The sequence below is a fragment of the Nanorana parkeri genome, unplaced genomic scaffold (genome assembly GCF_000935625.1).
Source record: "Nanorana parkeri isolate BGI_ZX_2015 unplaced genomic scaffold, ASM93562v1 scaffold30, whole genome shotgun sequence".
NCBI lineage: Eukaryota > Metazoa > Chordata > Amphibia > Anura > Dicroglossidae > Nanorana > Nanorana parkeri.
This window is the reverse complement of record NW_017306298.1, coordinates 644969-662961: the sequence shown is the minus strand read 5'-3', so window position 1 is coordinate 662961 and position 17993 is coordinate 644969. Positions and strand designations below refer to the sequence as shown.

General features: G+C 40.4%; 1 protein-coding gene across 2 annotated transcripts in view; it reads left to right on the top strand.

Moving 5' to 3' along the window:
• The window catches only part of MPPED2 (metallophosphoesterase domain containing 2), a 158383-nt gene that overhangs the window by 130263 nt on the left and 10127 nt on the right, over positions 1-17993 (top strand). For both annotated transcript variants that reach the window (XM_018567984.1, XM_018567976.1), the window contains exon 5: positions 12948-13063. In XM_018567984.1, the coding sequence (XP_018423486.1) occupies positions 12948-13063 (116 nt within the window). The remainder of the gene's footprint in view (positions 1-12947; positions 13064-17993) is intronic.

Sequence of the window (17993 nt, the reverse complement as noted above, 5' to 3'; positions counted from 1 at the left end):
AAGTTATTTAATTATGTGTCTGTCAGACTCTAGGTGATCTTGGTTCCCCTCGTTTTTGTGCTGTTAGGAATAACAGCTTTGAATAAACTGGGTAGTCATAATTGTGATAATATATCCATATATTGTATGAACCTGGAAATAAAGATTTTTGTTTTAAGTGTGCATGTGGATTATTGAGGGAAAACGGCCAACCCTCCAATGGACTATTCCTGTGCCTAAAGTGTTAACAGTCTACCGTCTTTGTTACTCTATTACCTGTCCAAATTGGGCATTGGACTACTGGTAACAATGAGTACATATAGCGTATTTCCAATTTTTCAGCCAAACTAGGATAACCTACTTTATATTTGTTACATGTTCCTATTCACATAACATAACTTTAAAAAATATTTAAAAATGGCTGCTTACATTTTTAAGTCCTTTTTTACTTGCTTAAAAATCCTGCCTAGTTTCCCTCTATGTAATGTTATGGAGGGGGCTGTAGGAAGTTATGTTTACTCTTATTAACCTTTTCTGTAATGAGCTTGAATATTTTATTATCAATCTTAAACTGTATTTTAACAGTGTCCTAACAAAGAATGAAAGACTTAAAAGCATTGTATGTTAATGAAAGGAAGCTCAGTTTGTCCCTCTACTTTCATTTTCGCACTACTCAGAGTAGCCTGGAATCTGCACAAAGGCCTTCACCAAATAAACCTCAAAGTTAATAAATATGTTTTGACATTTTTTTTTTTTTAGATTTGCTCCATGAAAGGAAACACATAACAAACTAAGATGCCGGCGTTTGGGCGGCATCTTAGGGTTTTAAGAAGAACAAAGCGAAAAACACGAGAACACTCAGCGAAACACTCGAGATAGCTACATGCGGTTGATATTTGCGGTTTCCACAAACAATAATTAGTTAGGTTCTAAGGAAAAATACGCAAACGACTGAGGCCACGAACTCTGACCTGCGACTTTTTGAGGGTTAACTGTACATGTTGTAAAAATTACATTTAAAAATGTTTAAAAAATATAAGCCAGGTGATGTAAATTGCATTTAAATCACTTTTGTTTCACAGCTTGACAGTGAATTTCTGAAAACAGCGTACATAATACAAGCCCTATAGGGTCTGAAAATCAGTTAAAAATGGTCATGTTGGCAAATTAGTTATAGAGTTATAGTTGAGTTAAACTACGCAAACTGACCTTGTTTCATTCAGTCTGGGCATCCAGGCATGAATAACCTGGTCAGGAAAGAGTTAATTATGATTATAATGCAACATCGTATCCCATAGCTCAGTGTTTAGCAACTGCTAAAAGATTAAATAAAAAATTTCTTCATTTTGTACATTTACCAGTAGCTGCCTCATTTCCCACCCTCGGCTTATATTCGAGTCAATACTTTTTCCCAGTTTTTTGTGGTAAAATTAGGTACCTCGGCTTATATTCGGGGCGGCTTATACTCGAGTATATACTGTATATTTAAAAAAACTCTGAAGGACAGTTGTATATATCTACATGGTAAAACATGTAAGATACAGTGGTAGAAGGTCCTCGCGCATACAAGCCCACAGCATAGAAACCTCTTTATATTCCATTTTATTAAATATATTATAGTAGATAGTGATGGATCCTCCTTTCAGTGACCCTTAATATTCCTAAAAGCTGAATATCCGTCGTAGACAATGTGAGAAAGAGATGGCATATTGTAATGCAGGTGAACACAAATCACATTAATCCGATGCCTGGAACACTTGGGCTGCCTCCCTATTCATTGTGGAAAAAGTAAGGAGACCGAAAAATCTCATGCGGTACTGAATTGTATTTTTCTTTTATAATTTCATTAATTGTGTGTGATACAATAGTTGCAAGAAGCTATTCTTTAATCTGTCCACTGAATCTTATGAATAAAACCCGACTCATATCTGATAGTAAGGATCCGAGGAATGCGATAAGTTCCTCGGCCATCGCCCCCCTGCAGCGAGGAGACGCAACACAGGGATTAGCCCATGTGCTCCCATTATTACAGAAGCGCTACGGCTTTATAATAAAGGTGGCTTGAGCAGAAAAAGGAGATAGCCGTGGATGATTAGAATCCGTCAGGCTTTTATTGTGAGTTCATCCAAAAAAAAAAAGATCTTTCTCATGGGCTTCAACAAAATGGAAGTCTTTATAGTACTCGGAACTAAACTAACCTGACACCAGTGTCTCCATGGCCTGTTATGTGCATTTTTTTAGATGTAATGTAGCTAAAGTTCATAAAAAAAACATTGCCAGTTTTTTAGAGGCAACAATTTGAGATATTTTGAGGCAGCATATGAGAAGAAATGTCTGAAATTTTATTTTGGCTATGCAGTAGGAAAAAGAAAATAGGTCACTTACAAATTTAGCACTTGAGTGATTGAAATCATCTTATAGATGATTTTATTACTGATGTTTATAAAAACAAAGGCTAATATAATATTATTGCACATTCAGTCACTTAGGCTGGCCATGCTTTTGAGTTTTTTCCCATTCAGGCCGGCGAATAGGGGAATCCCACCCCCACCAGTCTACTGTATCCTGATAGCTGTGGGTGTGCCACTGTCAGAATACCCAATCAGTGACTGCAGATCATTAGCTGCAGTCATTGTTCAGCAGAGAATTTTCAGATGAGTCACCAAATCTTGGATGAATTTTGACCATTCTATCTTTTTTTTTTCCGCCATGCACGCCTTATCTCTGGCACTGCCACTGCAGAAATGCAATGCTGTAATCCAGAACTGGTCCTCTTCCAGGATAAATGACGGCCATCATCATTCAACTCACGTTTTGTGAGCGTCAAGAACCTGCCCCCCTGGAGTAAATAATCAGGCCGCCTGGGTTCATAGGAGAATGCTATAGAGAACAGCGGCAGGTCATTTCTCTGCAGCATTCAGGACTGCCCACTAGAAGACTTTTGATGTCACATGACAGGACTGAAGATCCCTGCCAAAAAGGTATGTATACAGACATTTAAAAAAAAATATGCTATGGGAAAATTGAGATGGAGTTGGGCTGCAACGTGAATCTTTTCTTTAAGACAAAACAACAAGTTCACTTTAAATACAATTATTTATATAGCGCCAACATATTCTGCATCGCTGTACAATCATTTAGAAAAGACAAGTATGAAACACTGACAAGCATCATTGACATACAGAAACAGTAGGTGAGGAGGACCTTACCCAAACGAGCAGTTCCTGCTGTGTATACTTATACTATCTCATTTTTCTCTCCCACCTCTATGTTCACCCAGGGAAGCAAAATGACCTAACTAACACTTTTGAGTACGGGGAGCATTTGACTCCATTTCGCCCATTTGACAGGGCTGGTGTATGATGATTGGCAGCTCAGGCACCCAGCACCATCATACGGGTCGAAGGAAGCGTCTTCAGCCCAAGTGTTATGGAACCTACATAATAGGCAGTAGTGGGGACCAAAAGTAACGTGGTCCTGCCCATTGCCCATGCAAAGTATGTTGTATCTTTTACAGCCTTTCAAGTGGAACTGTATTGATTTTTTTCCCCATTTTGGTTTCAAAAGAGTGGGCACGTGTTAAAACATCTGTTAGATTTTGTACCTCTGTTTTTGTTGGGGAGACTTCCACTCACTTTCTGCTGCATGGGAGGCAAGGGGTAATGTCATAAACAGGCAACGTTAGTGATAGAAAACATTTTTTATAGAGCAGATAAGGGTTTCTGTTATGTTTTGGTTGCCTTCTGAGATTCCATGGGGGTGCTTTGCCCTTTAGGTCCTGTCTTAAGCTGGCTATACAATGTTAGAATTTAGTAGGAACATTCGTTCGAAATTGATCATCGATCAACTAATTTAATTCGAAACCACTCAAAAACCTTGTCCAAACCTGCTATTTGATTGGAGTCCCAGACATATTAAACAGGTTTCTTTTGTCCCTAACACATGCACATTACAACATGTATGATTTTACCCAAATGGAAATGTTATTCACTAATCTTTAGAGAATCGAATGAGCTTCCAAAAGCAAAATAATGTGCTATACATTATACTTATTATGGCAGCTTGAGGTGTCTATTGGCATGCAATAACAATGGAAGGTCTCAGATTTCATGTTTATCATGCTTGTTAGTACATGCTTGTTAGTACTATACTTGGTACATTCATTCTCTGTTGTGGCGTTGTGCTCTGGCTTGGTCCTATCAGCTCACTGGTGACAACATGTGGAATAGTTGTATAAAAATTAGCTATTTATTACACTTCAATATGTGTAATAAAAGTCAATTAATATGGAAGATTGTGCTGATCTTTGATCTTTATTAATGTTTCCATTGTGTACTCATTGACACTACCAGGGTGACAATTCTTAATGAAAATAGCAGTTTGGGAATTGCATCCAATCACAGTTGTTTCCCATGTTATACACTGGCATAGGGGAGTATCTGTCCACAACTTCCACCACACGGTCAAAAACACAACCACTAAGCTGAATGTTTGATAATGGGCAGGATGGCTGAAACACATACCGGAGAGCAGTTTGATATGTGTGGCATAGATGGGAAGACCTAATGCATTTGCCAGCGTGTTATAACCTTGATTTCTATAAGTGTCTCCTTCTGTACCCGCATGACAGATTGGGTTGTCAGATGTCCACTTATGTTTGCCTCTGTTCAGTTTTTTAATGGTACAGCAATTGAATTGGTTTTGATGCAGCAGACAAAATTTTTGTAGACACGATATACACTAACAGACAAACACACCGGATTCTACTTCTACCACCGTGCAGTGTCAATTGGGCTAGGGATAAGGATAAGCAAAATTTTAAGTTTTAGCTTTGCTGACATTTTGGGGAATTGCATTGGGCCAAATGAGGAGACTAAATTAAGGTGGTTTTTAAAGTATATGCATACTAAATCAATTAAATCTAAAATTTACTTCTGGAGTGGGCTACTGTCATTCCCCATGGTTCCTGTGTGTGTTGTAAAGTAGCCAACATGCCAAGCTCACTTCCGTGATGGACTACACTCTGACCCTTAGTCAACTAATTTGTATTGAGATTGTAGTCCATCACGGAAGTGAGCTTGGAGCAGTGGTTACTTTACAATACACAGGGACCATGAGGAACAAAAGTAGTTACCCTCCAGAAGGAAGGACAGTGTCGGCACCAATTCAGAGATGATTTGGGGATCTACAGCCGAGTGATGCACAAATAAGATACATTTTTGTTGATAGTTAGGTGCTTGAATACATTTTTACGATGACGATGGCTTACAGGATTATACTGATTGTTGCTGGAGGTAATGGTTTGTAAGCGCCTTCCAGCTTTGAATGTGCAGCTAAATGTGTTGGCGTGTAGCTGGTTTTCCTCTCTAGAAACATGGAGGAGTGACACGTGTCATTATAGAGTTAGCGGCATTCTGCTCGGTTGGCCTCTGTCGCTTGAGATGGCACAGAAGATTTCTCTGCTCTACATTGTTTTATAACAGCTCTCTGTTCGGTCTACAGGAGAGGTCCTGAATAGAAATGGCTCTTTAGAAAAGGTGATAATGAATTTTACAGCCTGCAATAAATGTTTACTGCCTCTTCTTTCAATAGATATCAAGCAGGAGACAAGCTGCTTCTCTACGTGTACTTTTTCACTCATTTGAAACCAATCATCCTGTGTGATTAGCTGGGATGGCAGCAGGTCTATTGTATAGTAAAAAGATTCCTTAATGGCTGAGTCTTAGGTACCACCTTTACCTAAAGGGGAATTATAGGTCAAACATACTGCACATCTTCATAAAAGAGCAATCTATATCAGTGGTGTTTAGCTTACTAAATATAGAGGGCCTTGAAGTGGCACTAAACTCAGGAGTTAAATCTTAAAAATACATTCAAGTACCCTAACTATTAACAAAAATGTATCTTATGTGTGTATCATTTGGCAGATCACTGTAGATCCTCAAATCATCTCTGCATTGGTGCTGACACTGTCTTTCCTTCTGGAGGATGGCTACTTTTGTTCCCCATGGTCCCTGTTTGTGTTGTAAAGTAGCCACCGCTCCAAGCTCGCTCTTGGGATGGACTACAATCTCACATTAAGTTTATTAATTTTATTGAAATGATTGTCTATCACACGAGCAAGCTTAGAGTGGTAGCTACTTTACAACACACACAGGGACCATGGGAACAAAAATAGCCACCCTCCAGAAGGAAGGACAGTGCCAGCACTAATTCAGAGATTATTTGACGATCTACAGCTTAGTGATGCACAAATAAGATACATTTTTGTTAATAGTTCAGATACTTGAATGCATTTTTAAGATTGAAATCCTGAGTTTAGTGTCACTTTAAGTGTGGCCTTTGAGATGCCCACAGGAAAAAAAAAAAACATTGCTTGTGTGGCTTGTTAGTGTAATTTTAATGTCTAATTCCACTGGGTTTTTTTTATAATTGAAAATGTACTCGTCTCTCCTCCTTTGTTGGGGGGAAGGGGGGGGGCATATAGACAAACCGTGTCCCTTCTGTTAGCCACCAGTTCTCTTGCGGATTGAATGATGCCCAGTATCATTTAACCCATGTCTGTGAGCCCAGGTTGTCATAGGCAAAACCATGGGGGTGTAACATCATGCAGCCTTGACTTACAGGAGAATGCTGTTGAGAATAGAATTCACTTTCATGTGAGCACCATTCTCTAAAGGGTTGAGGACCACCCACTGCCAGAGAATAGGAGAAATGGGATGAGGATCCCTCATGTCACATGTTTGGTTAGAGGACACCTAGATACTGGTATACATGCTTACATTTTTGTGTTTACTAAAGAGGGGGGCTTCCTAACCTAGAGTTTGGCTTCTCAACTTGGAATTATGTTTAATGATGAGATCAGACCAGGTTTACACAGTCAGAAATTTGCATGATGCTGACATTTACATAGGTTTGCAATTACTAAAATTCCAAATTACATTGTGCTTGCTGCTCTGTGGGGACAGGCGAAGTAAAATCCCTGCAGTGGTAACATAGCCTGGAGCAGAACACTTTTTCTTGTGAAATGGGAAATGCTTATTATGGTGCCATCATTTATTGTCCTTCTGTCACATATTGATCCTAGAGGCACATAATACACACATTTCCACATATCCTGCTGTTTAATCTCAAGAAAAATATGTAAAAACCATGTCTATTTTTTTATTTAGTGACACCAGTAGGTCCTCATATCACAATAATATCCGGCATTCTAATTAAACTGGAGATCTTTAACATTTTAAATGATCCTGTGTCGGGGATTACCAGCCATCACAGGAATGACCTTTGCTGGGCACCTTTTGAACAAGAAATGAGAAATATTGCTGCTGGAGACAAGGCCATCTGACATGATTTGTCAGGCAGATCCCGGTGGGAAGCCGGGGGAACGCGGATGTCTCGCCTCTGTGAAGAGACATTAAATGCTGAGGAGAGAAAGCGGTCAGGTGTCTGGCCTCTTACAGTATTGAGAATGACAGGGAAATGGCAGCCGGTCTTCTGCTTGTAATGATCATTCCGTGTGGAGATTGAGCTGTCTCAGGTGCTGGAGGGTTTTGGTGTGTGGATTATTGTGACAACTTTATGATATGTGAATGGCTTGATTTAAATACATACCAATCCTCTAGGGTCTGTAATCGAAGAGCCGTTCACATCTTAAATATAAGGCTTCTTGTGCTGGGAGGGCGGCTAATAGCAATATGCAAATGAGCTAACTTCCCAAATGCTTCCCAAATAAATTGTTGGTTATACCTATCATGTTTTATGATCATTGGAAGTTAGCATGAGCCACGGTTTGTCCATGTTGCCCCTCACTACCACTTTTGGGACATTATGGCTGACATTTGCAGAAATGTTCTTTTTGTTTAAAAGATCTGCCTTTTTTTTTGTTGCTGACCTGAACAGCTATGACTTGTAGAGGAGTCGGAATAATAACCCACAGCTACTATTATTCTAATGGCACCTAATATGTATGACAATGCAAAGTCCATTTATTTCCTTGCCAGTGGTAAATTGTTCCCTTACATTGGTGGACAGTGATGTGTCAACTTACATTGGCGGATAGTGAAGTGTCAACTTACATTGGTGGCCAGTGGAGAAGTGTCTCCTTACAGTGGCGGTCGGTGGAGAAGTGTCCCCTTACATTTGTGGTCAGTAAAGAAGTGTCTCCTTACATTGGCGGTCGGTGGAGAAGTGTCTCCTTACATTGGCGGTCGGTGGAGAAGTGTCTCCTTACATTGGCGGTCGGTGGAGAAGTGTCTCCTTACATTGGCGGTCGGTGGAGAAGTGTCCTCTTACATAGGTGGTCGGTGGTAGGTAGGAGAAAATAATGTAACATTCTTGCAGGCTGAAACATTTTTGTGAATGCCCCACTTTACCCAAAAGTGAAAAACAAATTGTAAATTAAAGTGACATTTAAGGTAACCCCCAATGCTGCTGTAAGCACGTACCTTATTTGATACCTCTTGCTGCTATCATCTTCTTCCTTTCACTCGTTTCCGACAGTCCCTTCAGCGCTGGTGTCAGTCTCTGATCCACCGTAGTGTCTGTCCGATATGGACGCTTTCTGCTGCCTGACTGCGTCTATTGAGTTTCAGTGTCTGTTTTTTCCCCTCCCCTCTACTGTGCATGCGCCTGCACACTTCTTCACAGCCGTTCGGGAGGCAGGAGTGCTTCACCTGGGAGCAAGCGGCGCTGGAACAGGTAAGTAATTAGGTATTTGCCTAAATTTATGTTTTTGTAATCATGGGGCATATATGCCGAAAAATAAGAGACTTTAATTGTACTTTAATATTATTGTTTTATCTGCTGTTGTGGATTACATATTAAGAAAAGGGTCCTAGAACTGTCCCAGGTAATACCATAATTTTTGTGTTACAGTTGGTTTGTTCCTACTAAAGTTATGTTATGTGCTTCTGTAAGTCAGCATAGAGGACTGAAAACTTTCCTAGTTTATGCATGTTAAGGATGAGAAGAGGAATTGTCCCCTCACATTCTTCCACCCTTGTCAAATTACAAATAGCACCACAGTTAAGCAGCCGTGACAAATCCTAGCCTAAGAGTAAACTGTATTTTGCACAGCCCACTCTGTCTATCTGTATTTTCTTGAAATGTATTTCCAGTCAAATTTGAGGAAACCCCTCTATGTTTGTTACAGGGTCCCATTTACACAGCATACCAGAAAATATTGAATAAATACATATTTCTTACCTTTTTAGCTGCCTTTTGCTGAAGGCCTTTGTGCAGATTCCAGGCTACTCTGAGCAGTGTAAAAGTGCAAGTAGGGGGTTCAAACTGAGGGACAGACTGACCTTTCTCTCTTTAACATACAATGCTTGTAAGACTTTAACCCTTTGTTAAAAAAAAAAAAGTGTTCAAATCATAAACGTAACTTCCTATAGCCCTCTCCTTAACTCTATATAGTAGGGATACATAAGACTTTTAAGCAAGTAAAAAGATAGATAGATAGATAGATAGATATAGATATATATATTGTATGTAATATGTAATTTTCCAATTCAGATTTCAATACAAGTCCTTCACCTTAGAGGCAATGATGTCCATATATTGCACTGATGGGCCTTTGAAGCCTTAACACCTGCATACAAGTCGGACAAACCTATATATTTTTTTCTATGCAATAAACTGGATGCATAATTGGGCACTGGTGCATAAAGAAATGTTTTTTATACCTACCCCACTATTAAAGGAGAACTATGGGGTCAGGGCTTTTCCCCATAGTTCTCCTTAGGGTAACGGGAGGACACAAACTAGCGTCCTCCCGTCACCCTAAGCTCAGTATACCGCGAGCTACAGCTAGCGGTATACTGAGATGTATACTGATATACTGAGACATCAATGTTGAGATCCGCCCAGCTGCGTGAGTGACAGCTGGTTCTGCCTATCTAGAGGCAGAGGCAGCTGTACCCGCCCCCTTCCCTGTCCGTTCCGCCAGTCAGCACTGGCGGAGCAGGGAGGGGGGAATCCATCCCCTCCCCTGTCACGGCAGAGAGCCGTGACAGGATCGAGAAGTGAGCGAACACCGGCATGTGTTCGCTCCCCTCCCGATCTACTGAGCCGACCTGTGACAGTCTCATTGTCAAAGGTCGGCTAGAACTATGAGGTGAGTGTTAGGTGGTCGGTGGTAGGTAGGAGAAAATAATGTAACATTCTTGCAGGCTGAAACATTTTTGTGAATGCCCCACTTTACCCAAAAGTGAAAAACAAATTGTAAATTAAAGTGACATTTAAGGTAACCCCCAATGCTGCTGTAAGCACGTACCTTATTTGATACCTCTTGCTGCTATCATCTTCTTCCTTTCACTCGTTTCCGACAGTCCCTTCAGCGCTGGTGTCAGTCTCTGATCCACCGTAGTGTCTGTCCGATATGGACGCTTTCTGCTGCCTGACTGCGTCTATTGAGTTTCAGTGTCTGTTTTTTCCCCTCCCCTCTACTGTGCATGCGCCTGCACACTTCTTCACAGCCGTTCGGGAGGCAGGAGTGCTTCACCTGGGAGCAAGCGGCGCTGGAACAGGTAAGTAATTAGGTATTTGCCTAAATTTATGTTTTTGTAATCATGGGGCATATATGCCGAAAAATAAGAGACTTTAATTGTACTTTAATATTATTGTTTTATCTGCTGTTGTGGATTACATATTAAGAAAAGGGTCCTAGAACTGTCCCAGGTAATACCATAATTTTTGTGTTACAGTTGGTTTGTTCCTACTAAAGTTATGTTATGTGCTTCTGTAAGTCAGCATAGAGGACTGAAAACTTTCCTAGTTTATGCATGTTAAGGATGAGAAGAGGAATTGTCCCCTCACATTCTTCCACCCTTGTCAAATTACAAATAGCACCACAGTTAAGCAGCCGTGACAAATCCTAGCCTAAGAGTAAACTGTATTTTGCACAGCCCACTCTGTCTATCTGTATTTTCTTGAAATGTATTTCCAGTCAAATTTGAGGAAACCCCTCTATGTTTGTTACAGGGTCCCATTTACACAGCATACCAGAAAATATTGAATAAATACATATTTCTTACCTTTTTAGCTGCCTTTTGCTGAAGGCCTTTGTGCAGATTCCAGGCTACTCTGAGCAGTGTAAAAGTGCAAGTAGGGGGTTCAAACTGAGGGACAGACTGACCTTTCTCTCTTTAACATACAATGCTTGTAAGACTTTAACCCTTTGTTAAAAAAAAAAAAGTGTTCAAATCATAAACGTAACTTCCTATAGCCCTCTCCTTAACTCTATATAGTAGGGATACATAAGACTTTTAAGCAAGTAAAAAGATAGATAGATAGATAGATAGATATAGATATATATATATTGTATGTAATATGTAATTTTCCAATTCAGATTTCAATACAAGTCCTTCACCTTAGAGGCAATGATGTCCATATATTGCACTGATGGGCCTTTGAAGCCTTAACACCTGCATACAAGTCGGACAAACCTATATATTTTTTTCTATGCAATAAACTGGATGCATAATTGGGCACTGGTGCATAAAGAAATGTTTTTTATACCTACCCCACTATTAAAGGAGAACTATGGGGTCAGGGCTTTTCCCCATAGTTCTCCTTAGGGTAACGGGAGGACACAAACTAGCGTCCTCCCGTCACCCTAAGCTCAGTATACCGCGAGCTACAGCTAGCGGTATACTGAGATGTATACTGATATACTGAGACATCAATGTTGAGATCCGCCCAGCTGCGTGAGTGACAGCTGGTTCTGCCTATCTAGAGGCAGAGGCAGCTGTACCCGCCCCCTTCCCTGTCCGTTCCGCCAGTCAGCACTGGCGGAGCAGGGAGGGGGGAATCCATCCCCTCCCCTGTCACGGCAGAGAGCCGTGACAGGATCGAGAAGTGAGCGAACACCGGCATGTGTTCGCTCCCCTCCCGATCTACTGAGCCGACCTGTGACAGTCTCATTGTCAAAGGTCGGCTAGAACTATGAGGTGAGTGAAAAGGACTCACCTCATAGTTCTCCTTTAATAAACTGAACCTGTTGTTTGGCAAGGCAGTATAAACCTGAATAATTATGTTTATGGTCGGACACACTAAGCCTGGCCATACACCTGTCAATTTCTTTAGTTCAACCCGCAGGCTGAAAGGAAGAAATTGACGCAATTCCTCCCATCAACACAAACCGCATTGTATTCTGACAGGTGCCGGTGGCACCTGTCAGAATACCCGATCCGAGCGGGCAGCTCATTGGCTGCCGGCTCTGATCGTACAAAGATTTTCCCGCCGACTTCTTCAATCAGCTGATCGAGGAATGCTGGCTGAAAGGGAGCCGACAGCCCCATACACTGGCCGAATTTCCACCGGTACATTAAAAACCGGCTGAAATTCGGCCAGTGTATGGGCACCTTAATTCTCTACATTTGTGCTTTCCAGTTGTCTTAGTTTGTGATTTTTTTTTTCTTATATTATTATTATTATTCAGCAAGATTGCTAATTGCACAGTGGGATTTACAAAACAAAGGGAGAACCTAAAATTCTGTATGGGGGAAATATGGCTATGGAAATAAGGCACGGCAAGCAAGTAAAATGTGTAAATATAATTAAGATTGTTTTAGGTAAAATGAACAGTGCTATAAACAGAGTGAACAGGCTGCATATAATCCTAGTGCAGCTCACCGTCTCTGCAAATCACGTCTATCCATAGCCCACCGCGTCTGTTTTGCAGCCTCCCCCTTCTGTCTATGAATATTATAATGCATTGTTGTCAGTGGAATTGCTAGCAGGATTTGAGACCAGTGATTGGTGTAAACAAATGTTTAATAATGAGTATAACACACATCCCAGTCCATACAGCTAACCCTTAGAAAAAACCCTAAAAGTGTTATATTTACAACCTCTGATTAGAACAAAACTATTCTGCATTGCTGTCTATGGCAACGTCGCGGTAAGATGACAAATGATAGTAGAATGGCACAATGCTGATAAAACGCTTTTCTTTCCTCTAGGACACCATGGTTTAACGGATGGGGATTTAATCTTCCCAGAGGCCAATCTTTACTTGACAAGTGGAACCTTATCCCAGAGGGCATCGACATCCTAATGACTCACGGACCTCCCCTTGGTAAGTCATGGCCACGCCGTCACCTAACACATACTCGGGAGCCAGCTTTAATATACACAGCATGAATCTTCCTTTCTGTGCCACCAGCTTCCCCCGAACACCAAGCAATGAATAAAAAAAATTGATGCTATTACTGGAGCCCTGCATGATAATTAAACCCAGCAGATCCTGAGAGTTCCTAGGTGTTGTTTAAATTAAATTCTCTGATTTACTGGAGCCGTGGAGAATTAAATGGATATCCACAGCCGTTCTGCAGCCCTTGCAGCTCGGTCATTTGTTTTATTAACTGTATTTATCTGACAGGTAACAGCTCCCAATTCAGAGGCTTTATGGTTTTGGTGGATGGGCAGAAATCTAAGTGCTCCTTTTAAGCTTGGCAGCAGGCTGCGCCTGCAGTGTGTGTGCTGTACTCTGCATTCATCAGTCATCAATTCTGGTTGTGAAGAAAACAGCATGGGAAATGCAGAGAAGGGAAGGCATTAACATGGTGGATGGCTGAAAAACACCTAGAAGAAACACTAGCTTATTTAAAGTGTACCTGTAGTAAGATTATAGCCTGAGAGCAGAAGTACAATGTCAGGGCCTAGAGGTGCTTGTTTGTATATTGAGCTGCAATCCATAGCACACCGATAGCCGTTAAAAACAAGGCACAGAAAGTGTAACTAAAGAGCAAAAACTTTTTTTTCTTATATATATAGGGTGGTGAGGGGTGGCGGCCTTGTGTTTAAGTAGAATTACTCTCCCTATTTCTCCCAATGACTATTGTCAGTAGGTGAGAAAATGGGGGAAAACTGAAAAGTTTACCACCAGAGCAAGAGATGGAGAATATTGGGGATATCTTCCAATGGAGACACTTGTGTATGTGACAACTAAGAGAGAATTTCCCTCACTTCTTGCCATGTCCAACGGACAGGAATTGAAGGCAAATGTCCACAATAGGGTGCAGAAAAAAAATTGACAGGGGTTTTAACAATTTTAACAAACTCATTCTAAAAAAATAGCTGTATATATTTTTCAACTCTATGAATATCAACTTCACCACCTCCTGTTGGTCAGAGGGTTCATCTATCACGTTTATGGACCAATAGTGAGGTGCTGGAGAGGGAGACATAGAGCTCAACATCATGAACTAAATTTGGTACTTGCACAATTGAGTATCTAATATTTTGGAGATTCCATTGCATTCTGGAAGGCAACTAAACGTGCCTTCTTTTTCCTGCCACACTTAAATTATTGAAGGACCTGCAGAGTTAGTACTGGTCCATATTAATTAACAAAGAGCAGAGATGTTATGCAAAGTCAAACAACCAAACAAAATTCATCTTTTTCTGATTTGATAACCTGATATATGAACCTAAATAATGGTTGGCTTTATGAAATCAAAGTCTCTCATCCTCAGTCCTGCTTATGAATGCTGAACATTTCCTGCCAGTGTGTATACTAAGAAAAGCCCCAGATTCTTTGGTTGAAAGAATTGGCAAGCTACAGGCAGCATTTCTACTTGGGCCTTTAGCTTTCCCCACAGTGTTGCCACAAGGTAGGTAGAGCACAATTGGCCAAAATATCTTTGCATACTGTAGCATTAACATTAACCTGCACTGGAAACACCCAACCTCGGTCATTTGGAGAAGGTATCAATATACCTTTAGCCATTTAGGAAAGTTTTATATTTACACATGCTTTTTTTTTTTCAATAAAGAACATTGATAGAAACCTATAGTGCTAATAATTTTGAGGTTTATCGGTGCCCTATGACAACACTTGGAATGAAGTCAGGACCAAATAACTTTTAAGCCTTTGCCTGTTACTCTGTGCATGCCTTTGCAATCTCTATCACAAAGTAAAAACTTATATTACATTGCTCTCCTTTGTCTTTACATTATTAATGTGTAGTGGAAACTCATTTGTAGCTTGCTCCCATCACTCATGATGTTTGAAACGCTGGAAGAAAATGTTAGAGAGTTTAGAAGCATAATTTGATATTAATTAGGTAATGATATTACAGCACTGTGTATGCATATCAACTGCCTCTCATCAAAATGTCATCTTTAAACCTCATCTGACTTGTTCATCTGCCAAGACCTACTTTTCTCTGCCTGTTATTTATTATTTCCCTGTTCTCTCGCTGTTATAGTGCAGTGACATTATTGCTCGGAGATTTTGAGAACTTCATTTATATTTTAAGGGAAAGCCTACTGTCTGATTTGCATTTGTTTAAAATGTATAGATCCTCATTAAAGGCTCATTTAAAGTACAAGTCCTCTTGTAGTACAAAACCCCAACACTCCCATTGCCCCATGTCAAATGTGGAAATACATGACCTGGGGTAGGTCAAAAGACATCCCACACTACACTAAATATGAAATACTGAATGCTGCAAACTATTTAAAAAATATATTTTCTTTTTTTTTAAACTGAATAAGAAAAGGTCACAGCATGTAGATGGTTTTTGAAACAACAGAACAGATAAATCGCATAAATAGATGACATTTCAATATATAATTACCATGTTATAATAATATCTGCAATAAGAATAAGCGCAAAAAACAGGGAACTTGACAAATACTTACCAGGCCCTCGAGAATGTCTTTTAAGCTGTAGACTCAATAACAGAGTATTTGCTACTGGCCCCTTATATTTTTTTGGCCTAGTGGGTTCGCCCATAACGACCAATGGCCATGAAGGGGATATTGCCCCCCCATGACTTTCCAAACCACTCCTTATAAACTCCTCTTTCATCTTTCCAAGTCTTTATTGTTGTGCACAGCTGGCATTGTTAGGAGCCTGCCTAGGCCCAAAGTGCCCAAACCAAACCTAAATGCAAGGAAAAAAGTAAAATATCAAAAGCAAAACCTTTGAAAATGCTAATTGTGTAGCTCTCCTCCCAACGTCACACTTGTGGCAACTAACTGAGGCAGTGCCAGCTAATCTCAGGAGGGTGGGTTGGACAGATGCATATCTTCTACCGTGGAAAATAGCTGCTGCCAGTTTTCCTAACTAAGCCCCACTGCCTCCTCTTAAACCCACATAACGAAAATCAGAGATTTAAAGCAAATCTTCACCCTCCCGCTAGTTGGGCTGCACTCAGGGAGGTAGGGCCATGCCTTAATTCACAGCTTGCACCAAAAATACAATTGTCCTTTATATGTGAGGGGTTATTTGCAAGCCTTTGCACACATTTGGGAGTCACTGTCAACAAAAGTTTACACTGTAGGGGACATATATCAGGGGTTACATGGTGAACCTTTTAAAGGGTTGGTTGTTGTAATATTGGGAGCCACGGTCCTAAGTCATACTACAAGTCAGCTATGTGCTCTGCATTGGAGAAACCATCAGCTGGAACCTGTTTCTATATATTTATATGAAAAACACTAACATACATAAGGAGTACACCTTCACTCTATACACCCCTCTAGACCGCACACGTGCTGGAGGCAATGTGGTGCCAAAGCAACCAATTCCCATATACGGTGGACATGCCCTAAATTAGAGTCTTTCTGGTCTCAAGTTGTTAATTTCATCTCATGTATTATGAATATACCTATCCAACTTGACACACTGGTTTGCCTGATGCACTGCTCCACAAAACCGATACATCGCTATCATCAATCTCTGATTCTGCATATGCTTAACGCAGCGAAATCCCTCATTCCAAAACACTGTAATTCTCCAGTACTTCCCTCAATCAAAGAATGGTTTCTCCACCTGGACCATATCAGATTAATGGAAGAATTGACTCGATCATTATATGATCGCTCCATTAAATTTGAAGCAACATGGCAACCTTTGCTCAAGTGTAAGGAATCACCAATCTATATGCAGATTGTATATTAACAGTATCCCCAAATCTAGAATCTGTAACATTCTAAGGTATAACCGCTACCGTTAAGTGTTACCTTCGGCTGCACCCATGTCCAATAAACCCGCATCTATCTGGATAATATATTTGTTAATGGAACTTTGATGCCTTTGTAAGCACTCTCCTATCTCGAATACCTTCCCCCGTACCCTACCCAATCCTAAATTCTCACCCCCCCCCTCTTTCACCTACCTTCTCCCTTCCTCCAATCCGCCTCTTTGCTGTGCACACGAGTGAAATTAACCCATAACTCTGTGGTCATGGTTATTGGTTTACTTTCTATGATCAACGCTTTTGAAACTCCATCGTCCTCAGATCTTAAGCCTTTAACAGAACTTTGTAAGATGCATGGTTTCATCATATGGTTCTCTATTGGATTGGATTGTTTTGATTGTCTTTGTGTAAGAAAAAAATCTTTAACACAAACTGAATGATAAACAAAGAGGAGAGGCTTCTCCATTGGTATATTCAGTAGATGATTATGCCAAGCACACCAGTGAAAAAACTTGGTATGCCTCGTTCTGGTACCTGCATCTTCCTGCATCTCGTGTAACAATAATGCTGCAGAGTGTTTGTCTTTCTCCTGGGCCTCTTTTAACACACATACTGCTGTTATTCCAGATTCCTTTCCTACCTTTACAAATCTGCATAAAGCACTGTAGTGTAACAAGTTTTTCTCTTGAGGATTTAAAAGCACAATCTCTCTTAATTACCTTTTATTGAAGAGTCACTGCTGTGTAAATTAGGATTTTTGTATGACTGCGGCAAATGGGATCTTCTGTTTTAACTTTTGCTGTGCCGGACTGATAAAATGTTACCCTTTTTGCCATAGGGGATATTATAAGGGCTAATGTAATCATGTATTTGAAGGTTAGTTTAAGAAGTATACTTAGAAAAGTGTGGGAAATTTAGTGTAGATTTGTTACCATTACAGCCTCACAGGTCAAAAAGTAAGGAATTTTGAGGTGAGCATTGATGGTCTTTCTAAAGTGAAGCTTTCCATTCCCCAATGTTGGAAACGAAGCAGTAGCTACATAATCCACTCCCATTAGCTGTTTTGAACACACTCCT